The sequence below is a fragment of the Acartia tonsa genome, chromosome 10 (assembly GCF_053477335.1).
Source record: "Acartia tonsa isolate MP-2025a chromosome 10, ASM5347733v1, whole genome shotgun sequence".
In the NCBI taxonomy this organism is placed as follows: Eukaryota; Metazoa; Arthropoda; class Copepoda; order Calanoida; family Acartiidae; genus Acartia; species Acartia tonsa.
Window position 1 is genome coordinate 29,104,595 of NC_137269.1, and position 21,912 is coordinate 29,126,506.

The 21,912-nt window shown below is 31.6% G+C and overlaps 1 protein-coding gene across 1 annotated transcript in view; it reads right to left on the minus strand.

Moving 5' to 3' along the window:
• LOC145329810 (lateral signaling target protein 2) overlaps positions 1 to 13,354 on the minus strand; it is a 46,318-nt gene extending 32,964 nt beyond the window's left edge. The window contains exon 1 of the mRNA XM_080174215.1: positions 13,301 to 13,354. Coding sequence (XP_080030341.1) covers positions 13,301 to 13,339 — 39 coding nt within the window. The 5' untranslated portion in view covers positions 13,340 to 13,354. The remainder of the gene's footprint in view (positions 1 to 13,300) is intronic.
• Between the last annotated feature and the right edge of the window lie 8,558 nt (positions 13,355 to 21,912).

The window sequence follows — 21,912 nt, forward strand, 5'->3', positions numbered from 1 at the left end:
ATATGCATCTTTTTTTGTATTATTGACATTTTTGAAGAAAAAATTTAAATCAGCCCCCAGGTTCAGGTGCTGCAGGCCTCCAGGTCCACTCTGGACAGGTAAAAAATCAAATTAAAATTTTTGTTTGAAGAGTTAGAGATCAAATTATTAAACTAAATATGCATCTTAATAAATATTATTGACATATAAGAAGAAAAAATTAAAACCGGCCTCCAGGTTCAGGTGCTGCAGGCCTCCAGGTCAACTCTGGACAGGTAAAAATCAAATTTTTTATCTGAAGAGTTAGAGGACAACTTTAAAAACAGAATATGCATCTTTTTTGATGTTATTGAAATATTTGAAGAAAAAATTAAAATCGGCCTAAAGGTTCAGGTGCTGTAGGCCTCTAGGTCCACTCTGGAAAGGTAAAAAATAAAAATAAATTATTTGAAGAGTTAGAGGTCAACTTATAAAACAGAATATGCTTCTTTTTTTATATTATTGACATATTTGAAGAAAAAATTAAAATCGGACTCCATGTTCAGATCCTGCAGGCCTCCAGATCCACTCTGGACAGGTATAAAGAGAGTCTTTTTATCTGGAAAGTTACAGGTCAACTTATAAAACAAAATATGCATTGTTATGGATATAATAAATATACTTGAAGATAAAATTAAAATCGGCCTTCAAGTTTAGGTGCTGCAGGCTTTCATTTTCAGGTATTTTTGCTTTTTTTCCTGTTTTAAAACGTGGTAGGTAGGTATCATACATTTTTACTTTTTTTATATGGACAGTGACACTTTTACCTGGATCCTGGTGAACGCTGGTTGTTGCCGGCCAGGTGAATATCTCAAATGGTTATTTTGGAATTTATAAGAAAGATTTCGAAATAGAATAAGTTTAAAACTTAAAATATAATAATATAGTGAAATTAAAGGACCTGGAGCCTGTCTGGACACACATTTTGAAGCCTTAAATGATTAATTTTACTATATTATCTTATTTTAACCATTTTTTAAATGCATACCTTTACTCTAAATTCAAAAATTACCTGGATATTTACCTGGCCAATGGTCAACAGCGGTCACTGGGATCCATCAAAAAGTTTCAATAAATATGATAACTACCAGGTTTAAATAAATATAGAATAGAAAAAAAAGTAGGGGGGAAATCAAATAAATAGGAAATATACCTGAAAATAGTCTCTAAAGTTCACCTGGAAGCCTGCAGCACCTGAACCTGGACGCCAATTTTATTTTTTTTCTTCAAATATACATGTAACATCTAAAAAGATGTTAATGTTGTTTTAAAAACTGACCTCTAACTCTTCAAATAAAAAAATTGATTGTTTTACCTGCCCAGAGTGCACCTGGAGGCCTGCAGCACGTGAACCTGGAGGCCAATTTTAATTTTTATCTCAAATATGTCAATAATAACAAAAAAATGCATATTCTATTTTATAAGTTGACCTCTAATTCTTCAAATAATTTTTTTTATTTTTTTACCTGTCCTGAGTTGACCTGGAGGCCTGAAGCACCTGAAACTGGAGGCCGATTTTAATTTTTTCTTCAAATATGTCCATAATATAAAAAAAATATGCATATTCTGTTTTATAAGTTGACCTCTAACTCTTCAAATAAAAAATTTGATTTTTTACCTGTCCAGAGTTGACCTGGAGGCCTGCAGCACCTGAACCTGGAGGTCGATTTTAAGTTTTTCTTCTCATATGTCAATAATATCAAAAAATATGCATATTCTGTTTTATAAGTAAAGTTGACCTCTAACTCTTCAAATAAAAAACTTGTTTTTTTACCTGTCCAGAGTGGACCTGGAGGCCTGCAGCACTTGAACCTGGAGGCCGATTTTAATTTTTTCTTCTGATATTTCAATAATATCCATAAAGATGCATATTCTGTTTTATAAGTTGACCTCTAACTCTTCAAATAAAAAAACTTGTTTTTTACCTGTCCAGAGTGGACCTGGAGGCCTGCAGCACCTGAACCTGGAGGCCGATTTTAATTTTTTCTTTAAATATGTCAATAATATCAAAAAATATGCATATTCTGTTTAATAAGTTGACCTCTAACTCTTCAAATAAAAAAAAACTTGTTTTTTACCTGTCCAGAGCGGACCTGGAGGCCTGCAGCACATGAACCTGGAGGCCGATTTTAATTTTTTCTTCAAATATGTCAATAATATAAAAAAATATGCATTTTCTGTTTTATAAGTTGACCTCTAACTCTTCAAATAAAAAACTTGTTTTTTTACCTGTCCAGAGTGGACCTGGAGGCCTGCAGCATCTGAACCTGGAGGCCGATTTTAATTTTTTCTTCTGGTATTTCAATAATATCCATAAAGATGCATATTTTGTTTAATAATTTGATCTCTAACTCTTCAAACAAAAATTTTAAATTTTTTTTACCTGTCCAGAAACCACCTTCCAGCCTGCAGCACCTGAACCTGGAGACCTATCCAAAAAATGATTAAATATACGTGAAGTACTACCCAAAAGTAAACTTTTATCCCAAATAACCTATAGTCTCACATCAATACCTAGCCTAATAATCACGGATTACGCGAAAGTGGCAAAACTTCCCCCCCCCTTATTCAAAGCAAATAAAAATGTAAAATATAGACAGGCAAATAGCATGTATAAAATTTTTCCACCCCCATTTCCTATCCTATTTAAGTAGTAAGGGTTATTGTCCCAAGCTAAAGATCTCGGAAATTTCTGCTCATAGTGGGTTGTGCTTTTCATGGAAGCTTTACATATGTCTTGTGGTTTTATGGTATTTTTCTGACCTGCCAAGTATTTCCCTGGAGGCTAGAGGCATTGCATCCAGTTGTGTTATATTTTACTTAAGATGCATACTTATACAAACGCTTAAAATATGGTAATAGTTATTTCTCGTATCGTATTATAAACGGCTTTCCGCGGATATAGAATGTACAATTATAAGATTAAAACTAGTTTTTTTAGCCCCGAGGTGCCGGAGGCACCGGCTAAAAAAACTGGTTTTAATCTTATGATTGTACATTTCTATATTCGTAGAAAACTGGATATAATACGATGCTAGACATAGTTTTTTCGTATGGATGAGAACCGGTTCCTATCCACCGGATTCGAATGAATACGAGAAAATATATTAAATTTTACATTTAAAAAAAATATATTAAAACTTTTCTTTATTTTCTTACAAATATTAAACTATATCTATCCCTAGGCCTAAGAAAGATTAAAATTTACAAAGCTGTAGGGGCTTACTATCTAAGCTTTGTCAGATCATATTGACAATTTTAATTTTAATAACAAACAAAAAATAATTAATAATCTTAATCAAAGCATGTCACAATTAAAATAAGTTATTATCTTATTTTACTTTATAAATCACTAGCGGCTTCGCCCCTAGCCTCTAGGGGCTTTGCCCCAAAAGGTTATCAAAAAAAATTAAGGTGAAATTCGTAAAAGGACCAAGGAAATCTCCTGCAAAAAAAAAAAAAAAAAAAGGGGGGAGGATTTTTTTGTTTTTGGGGGGGTTGGGGGTGTCCCACCCCCCAAGAAAATATCTTAAAACCACCACAGGACCAGTAGGTATATTCCCTGAAGAGTAGAGCCCATACGGTTCAGCGGTTACCGAGATCTTAAGCTTCAGACGGACAGACAGACGGACAGACATCGTTCTACTTTGTATTATAGATATACATTTATTATCAGCTAACTATTAATATATAAATACCTATGAAATACAAAATTAATCTAAAATGATCTTTAAAAGATATAATGATTAAAGTTATAACTAAAGTAAAGATATTTTTTATTTAAGCATATTTAGTTAGAACTTATAAACCTTTTCTAAAGACTAATATCGATATCAAGAAGATTATTTTAAGCACAAAAACGATGGTTTAATGGTCAGTAAAAAAATAAGAATGTTTTTAACCTTAACAAGAGCATGTAAGCAAATCATTAGTTGATTCTACGTAGAAAATAATTAATTCTTGTTAATGTAACTCGCTAAGTATTCTTTTATATACTGCTTAATTACATTTTAGTAAGAGAAGCTTGCTTTTTAACAGCAAAGCTATTATATAATGTTCTAGGACCATATGAAAATACTTTCAAAAATATTTTTTTCCTTTAAATTGGACAGTAACTTGTACTGGTAACCAGAGTTTTATAATCACGTTCCATTATTCGCAAGCTTAAAAACTTGATTAGTTTATAAATTTTGGTTGGTTGGTACACACTAACATTGTTTAAACTGATGACGAACAAAGACAGGGGTATGTTTCTGGTAGAAACCGTAAAGGTGTGTGTTTTAAGGCTTAAAAATAGTAGTAGAACGATAATATTCACTAAATATGTGTATTTCTTATTGAAAAGAACTATAGACAATTTTTTTAAAAGTTAATATAAATTTTTATCGTTCTACTACTGTTTTAACTTAACCTTTACGGATTCTACCAGAAACCTACCCCTCTCTTTAGTCTACAGAAAGAGTTATTCTATTTTATGTATAGATGGGGGGGGGGGGGTATATATATTTAGTCCATTGTCTTATCCCTGGTTTGAATGTCAAGCTTATAATAAAGTCAGAGAAATATACTTCTGATTTTGTTAACTTATTAACATAAGTGGATATTATTATCCTTGTTTTCTTATCTCTACAAATTATCTAAAACATTTCATAATATACAAAGATAGGTCAAGATTATTTGGTAATTTCAATGTCGAAATAAAGACTAGCGGCTACGACCCTAGAGGCCTCTAGGGGCACTTATGGTAGAGGTAGGTGGAGAAGAGGACCCCCCCCCAAAAAAAAAACGCCTATACTTTTAGTTTTAAAAAGAAAAAATGTTATAGACCTTCCTACGATTTATAAGAAGCTTCTCTGTAAAGGAAAAGCCATAAATCGGTCCAGCGGTTATTACTTCGGTACAAACACACACAAACAGACGGATATCCTGTTGCTTTTATATAAAGATACATCTTTGATAGTATCATTTTGATATCTATTCTTTTGCTCCATTGTTTCTGTCTTTTAATTATCAAAACTTACCTAAAAAAATCAATCAATAAATAATGATAAAAAGTTAACATTATCATAAATATGGTGATCGATTTATAATCTATTAGATGTTGCACAAGATTTATTAAAGTGATACTTCCAGCTGGCTAAAATAACGCTCATCCATTCTCTTTACCCCATCCCCTACTACTGCACTGGATACACGATATCCATCACTAAAAAATTGATAATGCGAACCTCCACCCCCCCCCCATCCATTTTTTATGTAAAAATAAATTTAATTCTATAAACAGAATTACAAGGAAATAGAAGCAAGCTTTTTCAATAGTAAGGAAGCTATTAATTTAAGTAAGCTTTATATGAAAAGCATAAAGATGGCAAAACTGATATGAATTAAAGGTGTAAGGTTTATATAAGATTTATCTTTATTCTTCTTTTATGTGTGTTCATACAGTACAGATAAAATATCGAATATAGCAAATTATTAACTGAATAACATAAAATAGTACATCCTATTTTATAAAGTAGTTATTGTTTTCGGCTGAAGTTTAAAACCTCAATAAATACGGAACTGATTGGGTACCGCAATGGTTTTAGGCTATTTCATTTTGAAATTTATGTCTTGTGATGGTTTTAAGCTATTTTTCCAGTAGCTTCTTTTTGCCTCTTTAAATACAGAGCCCAATTTTAGTTTTAAATAAGTTTCATTCAAATTTTGAATCCTTTAAAAAATCCTAAAGGACATGCAAACATTGTTAATTGAGTTAGATTTTCTTTTATTTGAATTGTAAAAACATATTTCTAGCACTTATAAAGATTAGGATCTATCCTTGGATAGAAAAAAGAAGTATTCTGCTGTTTATACAATATTACAAATTAAATCTGTTTTTAAATATTATCATTAACTATGTGTCCGATAAGCGTGTCTTAATTATGATGAAATATAAAGTAGTATGGCTTATCTGCCTAAAGCTAAAGATTTCAAAAATAGTTGGTATGATTAATTTTGTACTTTTTAGGGAACCTTCTTGGATGTTTTGGGGTGGTTTTAGGCTATTTTCCTCCCTTGTCCCCTTGAGTATTGTGGCAAATTATGAATAACATTAGCAAATAGGCAAAACTAGCTAAGTAGACTCTCTTAACTAAATTCTAATTTTCAAAAATAAATTGGTCAAACTTATTCATTAATTAGTAGTCAGTTTCCTGAAGAGCTAAACGTCTTTTTAAAATAGATTGGTTGCTGAGCAGCTGAGCTAATCACTTTGCTAATTTTATCCATCTTACATAAACGCATTTGCAAAAATATAAGTGGGTATGTGATTGGAAGTAGTTTCATGAAATGGATGTAAAATATTCGTGGATATTATGACTGGAGAAAAATATTAATTTATCAATTTAGCTTATAATATCATTACAGGATTGGGAACAGATCTTATCCTATCTATTTTGTTTGTGTCAAATTAAATTCAAGATTTTTTATTCCAGTATGGCTTTGAAACTGATTCATATCCGCTGGATTTAAGAAAATTTTCAGAGCCATTATGAAAAAACATGGATCGTATCGTATCGTAATCGTCTATCTGTATGGCTGTTCTTACTTCGCTTTGTTGTCATCCTTGTTTTATCAAAAGTGTAAGTTCTTGTAAAACAAGATCTCAAAAACATATGGTAACCTTCAATAACTCAATTTTCTTAATTTATTACTTGTATTTTGAAAATAAACATGTAAATATTACTTAATATCTATTTAATCAAACTTATTGTGAAGATTAAAAACTTTTTGAATAAATAATTAAAGATAAACTTAATTTGGGAGGGTGATACCTTTGACAATCTTTCCTTCCTTAAAAAAAAAAAACAGCCTTAACCCAGACCAGGACAAGAATATCAACCGGTCCAAAAGTTTTCAAGAAAACTAATTTACATTTGAATTAAAATGTTTAAAATAGGTAGGTACCTATTAATGTTATATAACACAGTACGAGCATGACTTTAATAATATTTTTAGTAAACTCAGCACACATAAAATTGGCAATAATAAAGTTATAAAAATAGATTTATAAGAACATTTGAAAGCAAGGAATTATGCATAAGAAAAAACTACCCCGCCCTCTTTATCTTCAATTTTTAAAAAGTGGGGGTTTAGTGACCGGTAAGCACTATGGGGGAAAGTACTTTTGGTATGTTTATGAACAATCTATTCTAATAAGTTCATTATATATTTTAAGTTCATTCATTATGAAAATGACTTATGAAGAATTAAACAACAAAGACGTAACAGACCAGGCAACAAATATGGTGCAATTACTAGTCATCTTCGTAATACCCAGGCACGGAGGGGACATTGGACGATATGTTACACTTGTACCCAAAGTTTTGTAGTTAACTTAAAAACTTTGGATACTTTTTTATCCAATCATGGTTGGTTAATACAAACTGTTGTCGATAAGGAGTTAAATGATCAGAGCTATCTTGCTATCTAACTGCAAAAATATTCGCACTAAGGACTGATAATCAATTAAAGACTAAATTATAGCACAGACCCTAAAGTAAGAAAAACTTTGCATTCAATAAAATATTCTTCAAAAGGGATTAATACAAAATGGGAAGTTTATCTAGTATGGTATGTTACGTGGGTTTAGCCGGGTGCAAAAGATTAGTTAGTTATTTGCAAAAATCATTTAAACCTTTGAATTGCATTAAACCCTAGCACATCCCCTGGGGGATAGGGGCGAAGCTACTAGTTTTCTAAATAATCAAATATTTACTTTATCTTTCATTTCTGTTGGTTAAGGGGTAGTTGCATGAAGTAGATTTAAACTTGAATTTAATTAACTACATATTTTTTCCTGTTAAATGGTTTAAACTACATCTATGGGGCATATATTTGAAAGAATTTAAATTTTCTAACACGTAGTTATAAAAATATCAAGACCTGAAAACATATTCTTATGATATATATGCAACTTGTATGGCTGTCTTATTTTCATAAATATCCATTTAGATTTGTTTTATTTTTTATAATGTTCTAATTTGGTTGTTTTTGAAGAGCACTATTATATCATCAAAATTTTTATTTCTTTAAGATGTAGGTTGATTAATAAGGTACAATCTACTAACTACCTACTGGTTAAAAACAAGCATTATAGTGCTAATAGGAAACTAGCAGCTGCCACCCTGGACTATAAGGTCTATAGGACAAATACAAAGCTTTTTAATATAGAAATCAAGCCATTATTGGGCCAAACACACAAAACTACACCTTACTACTTACAAATATATGCATTTTAAGTTTGAAAGAAAAAAGAAGGTATGATTCCTCTTATAGTTAGTGGGATCAATAATTCCCCCATCCATCATCCCGTCTATAAACACTCATTTTTTCAACTTTTTCCATTCTCTACAGAAATCTTAAACCCTGGAGCAATAAAGCCATGCGGAGCTCTTATAAAACATATAAAATTTCTAACTTATTTTAGGGCCCAGTAACAATTTGTAAGATATTGCTAAAATAAATGTGTCTGACCTAAACCAAAATTTAATGGAAAAAAAAAGTTGCACCTTTACCAACCAGGAATGAGAGGATTAAACAAGTTAAAGAATGGCTAGAATCTCATCTTTAAACAAGAGAGCATTATATTAATTCAAACTTGAAATTACTTTACAACTCTTCGAATAAGTCTGTCTATAATTTGTATTTTGGTTCACTAAATTTTTCAATAGCTAATCACTTCATTTAATAATGGTTAAAAAGAATACCCCTAGTCTCTGTGTTAAAAACTGCACTCCCAATACTTTCTTCTGCAATATTTGTATAAGCAAGGCTTTTCTATAATTAGGGCCTGTACGTCCGTCCATCATTATATCATGTTAGGCGAGAAAGACTAAACTACATAACTTTTGTGTCACTTTCGAGGAAGACGATTCCCTTTCCTCCCATCTCTTTTGAAGAGATTTTCTTCCCCCCTTCCCTTTTTCTTTTCCCTTTATATGACGACATAAAGGAATCGTCTTCCTCAAAAGTGACACAAAAGTTATGTAGTTTAGTCTTTCTCATGTTAGGCTTTAAAACTAATAAAGTTGCAAACAACCAACTTTTAAATTTCTAATTACTCAACATGTCTAACTGTTAATGGATCAAGGCAAACCACTCTATGGTCAACAATTATCATAGAAGCTTTGTTTTGTTTCAGAGGAAAGGTTTCAGGCTATTTTGGTAGAAGAGTGAGTTACACATCTAATCCAAGAGAATTTGTTCTGCAATATTTTTGTATATGGTTTTTATTCATGTTTTCCGCGGATTCGAAATTAAATAAGAAGTATTATAAATTCTTTTTTTTTGAAGGCCCAGGGCCTTTTATCCTTCTTTCTTCTAGGACAAAATTGCATTGTAGAGGATACATTCCTTTAGGCTAGAGGCGCAGCTATAAATAACAACCACATATACTAAAAAGATCAAAACGTTTACGATTATAACAGTAGTATGTGAAATTGTGAAATACTAATTGTAATAAACTTTCTAAAAACTAGTTTGATGAATCATATTTGAATATTCTAGTAAATTCTATAACAACTAATAAAATGTACGTTAAATGTAGCTTCTCATAGGTCCTTGGAAGGTTTATAATTATTTTGGGGGAAATTACCACCACCCTCCCAAGAGAAATTGTCTCCCCTTAAGTTTTTTAAACTAATTCTTTTTAAGTGAGGGGGGGGGGGTTACTTTACCCTCCCCTCATAAGTATCTCTAGAAGCCTCTAGGGACTTAACCGCTAGTATTTATTAAAAGAGGATAATTATTTTCATTAGTAGCGCAGTAATAAATATGCTAGTTAAGATGTAGAAAAATTTCGTTAATATAAAATATAAAAATTGTGTAAGATGTAGTTTTGCTGCTACGTAATTTAACAGTAGGTACTGTTTGATAATAGTAAATTACATATATATTGTGCAAAGATATATAAAATCAACAACTTTAAGAACTCTTATTGATTTTTGATTGGTTTGTTCATTCAGTTGATTGTTCAAACGTTTTAACCACTAATTGTAATTTACAAAAGGAGTAATTTTATGTATCATAATTGCAGATGTACATCAATTTACCGGTCATTGTCTTATCCCTTAAGATCCCTGAAAATCATGGCATATATAATATATACAAGTACATATTATGAAATAAAATATTTGTAATCCTACATTTATTTCTACATTTAATCTTCAAAACAGCTTTACCTAATTTAGAATCACATTCTTGCATCTATGTAATAAAGAAGAAATTATGTAAATGTATGACTATTTTTGCTATATTTATCAACAAGCGGCTACGCCCCTAGGGACACGTAATTTGTATCTTTTTAACAGGGTTTCGGATCCGGATCCGGATCCGGATCCGCAAGGATCCGCATATTTTGAGTCCAAGGATCCGGATCCGGATCCGCAAAAAAAATGCGGATCCGGATCCGGATCCTTAGACTCCAAAAAATGCGGAAAAAATGGAAAAATCTACCTAAATTTATATAAAATCTCAGACATTCTCTTGATGAGAGCCAATCTTTAAGGTTTAGGTTCAGACTTGAAAATTAAAAGTATTTTTGACTTCGAATTGAAGAATAAATTTTTTTGAAAAATTTGGTGATTTTATTTTTATTGTCAAAGATCCGGATCCGGATCCAGTAGGATCCGGATCCGGATCCGGATCCGGATCCGCACTGACCAAATTTTGAGGATCCGGATCCGGATCCGGATCCGCATAAAATCAATGCGGATCCGAAACCCTGCTTTTTAATCTTTGTTAAAATCAGTTATTTACCAAAAATATTTTTTTCACCACTAGATGTTGTTAGTTATGTTTAGTTACTTTATTTTAAGGATTTGAGATCGTTTCTGTGAGACTACTTAACATTCACATACTCACACACACACATCCTACTTTAGCATGGTGACAGCATATTTTGTTTTGTTTTGCGTATATGATTTAGGGAGTGTAGTATGTGTCTGAATGATCTAATCCAAAAAGTCCATATTACATAACCTTTAAAGTGTTCAGAATAAATAAAAATAAAATACAGGAGTTTTCATAAAAACAAGGATAATTTTATTATTTGATCACGTACTGAGAATGAAATAAAAAAATAAGAATTAAATATTTGGTTATTCTTAGGGCATAATCAGAAAATTTCAAAAAGCAGCTGCAGTATACTTGTAATTTTGTGAATAGTAAACAGCTTAAAAACTATAATTAAGCACTAAATCATTTGAACCCTTTATTAACACACAAAGCTGTGTGTAATTAGAATTAGGGACAAATGTTCTAAAAAGAAACCAATAAAAAAAACTGCTCGAGATCATCGGAGATGAAACTGGAGCTTATGTTTTAAATATGTAAATCTTAAAATCAATATCATATATCTTTACTGGTAACTTCGTCCCAAGCCTCTAGGGAAGAGTATGAGAGGTCAGAAATTGGCCTAATACCACACAAAGATATTAATAGAGCTTCCCTGAAAAGTACAACCAATTCAGATCAGCATTTGACAAGAAAACCTTATTACAAGGGCAGAGGATTACTTAAAAGGATTAAAACTATTATTTCATTGTACGTTTCTGTGAATGATCTTTACTTAATATTGTAAGATATGATTTTTCTTCACATATACTATTATATGAAGTAGTAATGTTTGTGTCTGAAGCTTAAGATCTCATTAACTACTGAAGTGATTGGGTTATCTATTTTAGGTAGGGCCCAGTGCTGGTTTTTGGCTATTTTTAAAGCAAATTTCTGTCCCTATCAATACAAAGTCCTGGGGCGAAACCGCTAGTTTATTAAAAAAGGGTTTAAATTCACTTGAAAGAAGTGAATTTAAAGCCACAGAAAGCTTTTTAACCCTGTTCAATTTTTTCTTCATATATATTTGTCTGTAATTAATATTTGGACATTGATTGATGGTAATTAACAAATATTCACATAAAAAATGAACTATAAATAATTACAATTCTAAAAATTAGATCATCCATAAAATGTTAAGTTTTTTTTACAAACAAAAGGACCACTTTTTTTTGTAGAATTAAATATCTAACAAGGTCAATTTTAAGTCCATAGGAGGCAAAGCAACAATATGCAACTCCTACGAGGCTACCCAGTACCCAATATAACCTGAATGAATGAACAAACCAAAAAAAAACCTTCCCTCTTTTTCAGTTTTGTTTCAAAATATGAGTGAGGGGGCTTCGGTGATCAATAAGGCACTTTGAGGCAAATTGCTCAGTAAAATAGTCTAATCAATACACAGCTTCTGTAAGGGTATAGCCTATAGGTATGTGTTATTGTCTATATAGATGTATGTATACGTAAGGGAGGACGCTTATATTTATATTTAAACATTTACTTGTTAAATAAAGCTAGCTTTTAGGCATAATTCTAGAACAACCTTAAGGAAAACGACGACTAGAGCATAATTTAAAAGTAGCTTTACTGCATTCAATATAATAACACATAGTGCCATATTTGAAACAAAAAATCACTTCTTTGTTAGTAACAAATATAATTAAATTCAAATAGAAGATTTCATTACTATTTGTAAGCCAATAAATCAATAAACAACAACAAAAAACGCCCTAATATTAACGATCTTAAAAAGCATTTAAACATAACAGACATAAAGGCCATAAAATGTGTCTAGAAATGGCGTAATTGGTAATTGACTTAACTAAGACAATTATGTCTATAAGTGGCGCAGCAATAATAAGCTAACAGAAAGGCTTCAATGATTCATATTTGTTTTATTAGTTTTCAAGGAGATAGAGGGGGGGGGGGGGGGTTGTGCCACTTAGTTACCAAACACAAGAACCAAAAAAAGAGTTACAGGATTATGAATAACAGTTGCTTCACAATAATGAACCCTAAAGAAACGAAACCGCCGCTTATGCCGAAAACAGCCCCCTCCCCCTTAATTTTAAATTATTTCAAAAATAAGGAGGAGGAGGTAACAGTGCTCCAAAGGGAACTTTGTGTGAAAGGTTGCAGGGAGGGAGGGGACATTGGACTGTTTATTACACTAGTCTCCAAAATAATGTAATAACATATTCTTATTCGTTGGCTTAACAACTTTGGGGAATTTTACTAAATTTCGTTTGGTTGGTTCATAAGGTTTAGTGTTAAATCGTTTTAACCACTAATCAAAATCAGCAAAAGGGATAATTTCATGTTTAATCATTGGATTGAACATCAATTTATCGGCCAGAGTTTTATCCCTTTAGCTCTCTGGAAAGGTTTACTGTATTTTTATCCTTACCTTAGAAATCAGTTTCAAATCTCTATAATGTAGAACCATGATTATTGTTGTTCAAACAAAAGTATGTATTTTATGCACAATAATGTATTAAAGGAAAAAGAGCCCAATTGTAAAAATAAACTTACATTCAAAGAGAGAGGATCTAAATGAAAATATAAAGGAGAAACGTGTGAAATGGGGAGGGTTTCAGGTTCAAGGATTCTAGCTACATATATCATATGGGTAGTTTCTATCAAACAAACAAAAATTCAAGATAGCAACAGATTTTAATTTAGAAAAACTTAAAATTAAAAAATAGCATTGAACATTATCTTATGTTTTATTTAATAGCAAACATTTAATTTTGTTAATGCTTAATAGCTAACTATATATTTATAAAGATACTGTAGCTAAACGTCTATATAATATGTATATAAATTCAACATATAGCAAGAACTTTGGGAAGAGGGGGGAAAGAAGGAACAAACAGCAAAACTGTGATTAAAATTTATTTGGGCACAAGGTTATAAATAGGCCAAATACGATTTATTAAGCATGAATACTTTATTTCATTCCAAAATATTTCAGGTTATTGGATTTCTGAAAATATTATATTTTTTTTTAAAACAAGAAAAAGTTTATATAAAGGAGCATATAAGAAAAGTTATTTATCGAATCGCATTATAGAAAGCTTTCTGCGAATATTAAAAAGAAAAATGGTCTATAATACGATACTATACATGATTTTCAATGTGAGAACTGGTTCTAATTTAGTAAATATTAATCGGTTTCAAAGCCATTAGTTTAAAACACAATTAAAGAGAGAAAAATTTTACATACAGAAGGCCATACATCGGTGATATAAAGTTACTTCTCTTCTAAACTAAACATCAAACAAGGATGACAACATCCATAACTTGTGAAGCCCAAAAAAGTTACTGAATGTACAATCGGACAAAGTGATAGGTATATAGAACAGCTGTTTAGTTTTCATAAGAAAAAAAGAAGATAATATGCAAAAACTAAAAAAAGAATCACGAAACCTTTAAAAATAAGGTTCATGTCTTTAAAGCATGCCGGCCAAAAATTGACAAAACAATGTTTAGACAAGATGCGTTTATGTCATAGAATCGATCTTTAATAGCAGCCGAGATAACCAAATTTCCCCAATAACATTAAGGACAGCCAAAGTGAATTATAGAGTAGCTTCGCAACTAAAAACCTCTACTAAACCAGCAAGGACCTAAAATTTAGCACGGCTATACATGTAATAATATATCTTATTAACCTTTTTAAAATTAAGTTTACAATTATTAATGTTAGCATGCTACGAGACTGTTATAAAAAGATTTTTAGATTAGAGTTCACAGAAAAAAGTCATTCAACCTTGAGAGCTTGAAGGTTTACCAGATAACAGTGGCGTGCACAGTGATTCACAAGGGAGGTGAAACTACAAGTGTAAAAAAGGGGAAGGCAGGCCTTCCAAATTTTAATTTTAAGGGGGATGTTTACACTCCTCTACTATACGCACGCCACTGATTCTTAATCTGAAGAAGTTTAGGAAATGTTTTGGAGATTCAATTATGCAATGTTTTTAAAATGTATTTCTTGTTTAAGTCCCTGTTATTTAATTTTGACACTTTCCCATAGTAAAAAACTATTTATTAAATTGGGGTGACTTGATTTCATATGCCAATAGATGTTAATTTTGCTCTCAATAGAGGACTGTTAATCTATTCTAGAAATCATTTTTATGGCCTACATATAGTGTAACAGGGGCCTTGAAAATATATATTCCATTTCATGAATAAAAATATGTAGAATTAAAAATCAAAATTGCAGACTACATTAACTAATGAAAATTAGCTCTTGTCATAAAAAAAGAGATAAATGCAATTTTGGAATACTTTACCTACTATTATTTCAAATACTATTGTTTAGGAAGTTTTATTATTACTAGGCATAACTTTATTATAGAAGAAGTGAGGCCTTGTTAATAGGTAGGCATAAAATATGCATACAAAATTATCTGTTGCAATATGTTAATATATTTTACAGAAGTGTAGCTTCTCTTTAACTAAATATGTCATGTAGTGAACTACTAAAGGCTATGGAGATTAGATCCTCCCCTTACAACTTTTATTTTGAGTTTTTAAAAAAGTATGGAGAAAGAACTTTCTTTACTTAAATCTTTCGGTACACACACACACAGATACAGATCCTGGTACTTTTTATGTAAGGAAAAACGGAACAACTTAGTCTTTCGGATATAGAAAAACTATTTGGTATTTTTTGTAAAGGGAAGGGGCACAAAAGCTTCATGAACACTATCTCAGGATTAAAAATTATGCTCTTTATAAATTTACTTGTTCTTGTTTTTAACTATATCATAATGTACTAAAAACATATATTTCTTAATCACTAGAAGATATTTTCATTTTAATATCCGTGGAAAGCTGTCTATAATTCGATGCGATAAATAACTACTAAAAACATAAAAATCTTTCACGAAATAAATTTCTTAGCAAACATCACTTGAATTCAAACGTAAATTAGTTACTAACTGATTTAGATTGGCCTAAACTTGTGTACGTAAAAAGCATTCAGCACGCTAACAGATAGAAAAAAACTAGGTTGCTGTTCGTCTGTTTTAGTGGACAAAAAACAGGTGAAATACGTAAAATGTCTATTTCCGACTTTCTGTTGGGAATTTTTGCGCTGCACAAAAAAGCGCATTGTTCTACATTTGTATTTTATAAGAACAATAGATGTAGAATATACGTGGATATTATGACAGGAGAAAAGTTAGGTTCGTTGGCTCCCAAACTTTGTGTACTTTTATTAAAGGGGGGGGGGGGGGGGCGCGAAAGTGACACTTTTTGAAACCAAAACTAAAAGTCAAAGGAACTCAACTAAAAAAAGAGTTACAGGTCTGACATTTTGCATGGCAGTTGCTTTATAGGGGTACAATATGGAACTGTGAAGAAACGGCGTCGCAACCACCGAAAACCGCCGAGAAAAGGCAAAAAAAATTTCGGCGGGAAACGGCAGTTGCGCCGCCGTTTCTTCACAGTTCCATATTTTACCCCTATAAAGCAACTGCCATGCAAAATCTCAGACCTGAAACTCTTTTTTTTAGTTGAGTTCCTTTGTTGACTTTTAGTTTTGGTTTCAAAAAGTGTCACTTTCCCCCCCCCCCTTTTGATTGGTTGGTTCTAAACTTGTAGTGTACAAAATTTTTAACCAATAATTTAATCTACAGAGAGGGTAATTTTAATTATCATCATTGCGTAAGCTTTATTATTTTCTTGTCCAATGTCTTATCCCATAATATCCCTGGCTACTAAAAGCCTGTGCAAGCAAGTTGTGTATGCTATATGTGATTGTGAATATAAACAAAAGGTCGCATTAAAGTTCGTGGAATAGGAATTGGAGGGGAAAATCTTCGGGAATAAAGGGTTAAGAAAGAAAAAAAATCAATGACATAAAAGATCTTTATAATAGAAAAAATAAGATTTCGTAATAAAAAGTAATAATTCAAATTGTTCCATATGTTAATAAGGAAATAAAATATTTAGCCATTTAATAATAATAATAGTTTCGGAAAGATATTTGTCGTCAATTTAGCTTGCTAATATAGACCTTATTCATTAGTCAGTTCGTTCATCCAGTAGGATTGGGCAGAATGTGGTAAAATGGGTGGATTGCAGCCAGCTGCTCGAAACAATTTATTAGAGTACATGAAAATCTATTGCAACATCCAAGTAATTATAAATAGAATTTGTTTATAACCTACCTTTCACTCAGAGGTCAGCTTAAGATATCACAGTCACCCTAATCTATTACTCACTTCAGTATATTTATAAATCACAATTATATTTCTTAGAAGCACAGATTTTCTACATTATTATGTTCATGTTTAACTCTAAAATCATTAACAAAATAACCATATGCTTTTCAATAAGGGGGGGAGTTAATGCAACCATCTCGTAATCAATGATTAAATGGCACTTGGAATTCGAATTTCGATCTGAAATTTTGCATAAATAATCCTTGGTAGGTATATTTTCCCTAGATATCGTCTGCTTTGATAGCTTCACTTTTATGGATGTTGTCATCATTGTTTATGTACCTAGTGAGTTTTAGCTTTTACATTACTTGTAAATGTAAAGTTTTCATTCAGAAAATTTTGGCACTTTTTTTAGCGGCTGCGACCCTAGCATCTAGAGGCTCTATATATGAAGAGAAGGCATAAAAATAGCCTAAAACCTGACCCAGATTTATTTACAAAAAAAATAAAAATCCAAAAACTATCTCAGGCCTGTAAGAAGCTTCTCTGTAAAGGAGAACCATTTCGGTTTCACGATTAGCAAGATCTTTAGCTACAGGCAAAAAAGCTTAATAAGGGGGGGGGGGGGAGTTCTGACACATTTGCGTAAACGGTGAGTATAGGCTTTATCTTTGGACTGAGAGGATAGGTTATTAGGGATAAAATCATTCTTATATGATTTATTTCCCCCAGATTTAAGATTTTTTGGATAGGCCTCCAGGTTCCGGAGTTCCAGGCCTCCAGGTGGTCTCTGTACAGGTAAAATTGAAAAAAAAAAAAATTTTAAGTTATAGGTCAACTTATAAAACAAAATACCTATGCATCTTTTTTAATATTATTCACATATTTGAAGAAAAAATATGCATATTTTGTTTTATAAGTTGATTTTTAACTTTAAAATTTTTTTTTTTTCATTTTTACCTGTACAGAGACCACCTGGAGGCCTGGAGCTCCGGAACCTGGAGGCCTATCCAAAAAATCTTAAATCTGGGGGAAATTTATCATATAAGAATGATTTTATCCCTAATAACCTATCCTCTTAGTCCAAAGATAAAGCCTATACTCGCCGTTTACGCAAATGTGTCAGAACTCCCCCCCCCCCCCTTTATATAAGAGGATTAAAAACATGTTTCAGATCAAAATATGAATAAAAACTAAAGAGAAAAAGCTAAAATATTACGTAGTCGTCGCGTAACAACTATTAGTCAGAATTTACTAGTTACGATTTTTAAAAAACAAGTACAATAAAGATAAAAAAAAGTAGTGCAGCTACATATATTTTCTAAATTAAAACTGGAAAAAATTTATAGGAATGCTGATAAATATAAACCATAAACCAAAACTAAACAAAAAATGTAACATTATAGAGCAGCTTTGTATTTAAAAGACAGAAATTATAAATACACTTGTTTATATAATATATAACAAAGATTATTTCTCTTATCAACACGACCCTAATAAAATTTCAGCGATTGAAAAAGGGAATCAGCAAATGAACTTAAAATCTATAAAATTACAAATAGAACTTTTCTTTCAAGATAAATTTTTATTCTAAAATCATTTAAAAATAGCACCCCCCAAAAAACCCAGAATTTGGGGCAGCCAATGAGAAATAATACCCTACCTATAAAACAAGGATTCAACAACCAAATGTAGCGAACAAAGTGAGTTATACAGCAGATGTTCAGTAGTCATAACAAAGAAAAGAGATAATATGCAACAAAAAAACACTAAAGCTTTAAAAATAAGGTTTTATGTCTTTTGAAGTATGACCGACAGACAGATGGAAAAACCAGAATTAACAATTTAATCTTTCTATTTTCAATATCAGCCCGGCAAATCACATTTCCCCAATAGCTTTACGGACTAAAAGACAAAGTGAATCATAGAGTAGCTTTGCTACAAAAAAAAACAAAACACATTGATACTAAAACCCTAACCCCTGAAGTACAATACATATTTGGTAAAACAATTCTGAACTTTGATATATATGTAATATGTATAGCGAATAGTTTCATATGTACTTGTGTTTTAGGTTGCATAAGATTCAGCTAAATATTATGTTAATAAAGCGCAGATACTCTACAATTCTTACATAAAAGTAATAGGATGTCTTACTGTCTGTCTGTATGTACCGAAAGATATCTCTAACTTAACAGTTGAACCGTTATGATTCTCCTTACAGTGTAGCTTCTCATAGGTAATATGAATTTTGGGGAGGGTATTACCAACCTCCCCAAGGAAAGGGAAAAAATTAACCCCAAAATTTTATTTTTAATTAAACTAAATTTAAAGTGTGGGAGGTTCGATCACCCCCTTTCCACCTCCCTAGAGGCTTCAAGAAGCTTAGCAGCTAGCTTATATTAAAATATTTTACTAAAATCAGTTCTTTTGTTTTATGAAAAATACTCATAATGATCAGTAAACTAAAATTAATCGCATTAGTAAAAAAAACGTTTATTTAAAAAACGCCCAATTATTTTTAAGTTTAAACTAATAATATAAATTGAATATAGATCACTTTCAAATCGAAAAGGCTATATAATACATCTTATACAAGTCACTAAAATCATTAAAATAAAATTATTTTTAAAACAAAGACTATTACTAAAAACGCACTGCACTAAATGCATGTAGTTAGTCACTAACTCAAATTAAAACAAAGTCAAATTGCGTAATTTCATAATATGCATATATAATATAAAGCAAACAAAAATGGGGAACGAATTAACTATAAGGGAAAAAGGGGGAGTATATACTTCGTTTTTAAATATATAATTGGCTGCTCAAACTAACAACAACTATCGCTATAGCTATACACTGTGATATATATGCAATGGCTTTGGAGCGCTCACTTAAACCATCAACCATTCGTAGTTGAGTGCTAACTGGTTCTCTTTTACTCTTTTAGGTAGGTCCTAAAGTAGTTACTTATGTCCTAATCACAGTTGCGTTAAGACTATTGTCAGTATGTTAAGCTGTGATACTCAACTGTGACAGCAAGTCTTTAGAAACATACGTAAGACACACACACACTTTAATTTTAGAGATGAGAGACACTGCATGGGACGAGAGTGGGGGGGGGGGTAAGTAATGGGGAAGAGATCAAGGGGTTACTTTCTGACTGAAATCAACTGATGTTGTGCCATTTTCATACAATACTGCACATAATATTTCCAATATTAGAAACAAACACGAAAACAATATTCAAAATTAATTTATAATGTACTGTTTAAAAGGTTTTATTCTCAATACTAATTTCAACTTTTCATTATGATCAGTTTCAAATTTTAGTTAGATGAATTTGCGGGGGGGGGGCTTTCCTTAGGGGACGATTTTTCTTGGGAAGGATGGTGGTAACCGTCCCCCCCCCCCCTAAATAGTTATAAACCTTTTTAGGACCTATAAGAAGCTACATTGTAAAGGAGAACAATATCGGTCAAGCGGTTACCGAGACACTTTGGTACAAACAGACAAGATAGACTGACAAACAACATGTTACTTTTGGTAAGAATAAATCAAGCTCCACATATTTCAACTTATACTTACTCAAACTGATTAATAAATTTCATCTAAACTACCTAAAAAGAAAACACAAATAAAAATCAGCTAATAATAATTTTTGTCTGTTTTGGTTGGACACCTGTGCTGTGTTGTGAACCTTGTTGTTGTTGCATTACAGACACAACTAAAGGAATACACAAGTTTCACATTCACTCATTCGTTGGGCTTCATAACTTTGGTGAATTCATTAAAACTGACTGGTTTCAACTTTTCAACCAATAGGTTTAATCTATAGAAAGTACATAACTTTTAAAGATTTTGGGATGCATATCAATGTAGAGTCTAATGTCTTAATCCTTTAAAAACCCTCGTTAAACACTGGCCGATGTGGTTCTCCTTTACAGTGAAGCATCTCATAGATTCTAAGAAGGTTAAACAGTATGTAGGGGGGAGGGTACGACCACCCTCCCAGGATTATCGCCCTTAAGAAAACAATTAAAACCTCCCCCCCCCCAAAAAAAAAAAAAATTATCCTTTTCTTTTTAAAGCATAAGTTGAAAGTGGGTGGGAGGGTTAACTCCCCCTCCTCCAACTAAAGTGCCCCTATAGGCCTCTAGGGCGTAGTCCTAGTATATTATATAGTACTCATATCTATGTATAATATATCAGATTTCATATACCTATTTGTTTCACCCTGATTTTATTAGATGTGGATGAACCTTTAAAATCAGCTGATACGAGAGGGGGGGGGGTAACATCTTAGGGGATGGGGGATGAAGAACCTTTAAAAGGGCAAGAAAGAGAAAAAGGTTGTGAGAAAAAAAAGACATAGGCATTAAGAAAATAAGAAAGGGAGAGAGGGGAGTGAAAAAAGAAAGGGCTTTTAAAATGTTTGGAGGGCATATTTGTTTTGTTTTCTTTCTTTTATGTATTCGTATGTAATACATGACTTTTATTTTACGTTGTTACTGTGTCGTAAATCTCTTAACAAAAATAAAATAAAAATACGGTAAAACCAACCATTTACTTGGTATAACCCAGAGAGAGGGGGGGGGGGGAATAAATTATATATTGGTCCCCAAAGTTCTATTAATACTTTAATCATATTTCTAGGTTTAATAATTTATAGGAGCTTTAATTTAATTGAATCTTGATTGGATGGTACAAGCTAGAAGCATTCAAACTTTTGCACAATATCAAGTTTTTATCAAAACAAGGGGTAATTTGTTAATTATCATTCGGGGTTTAAACCAATTCATAATCTATTGTCCCGCCATTTTACCCCCTTAAAATAAAAGCT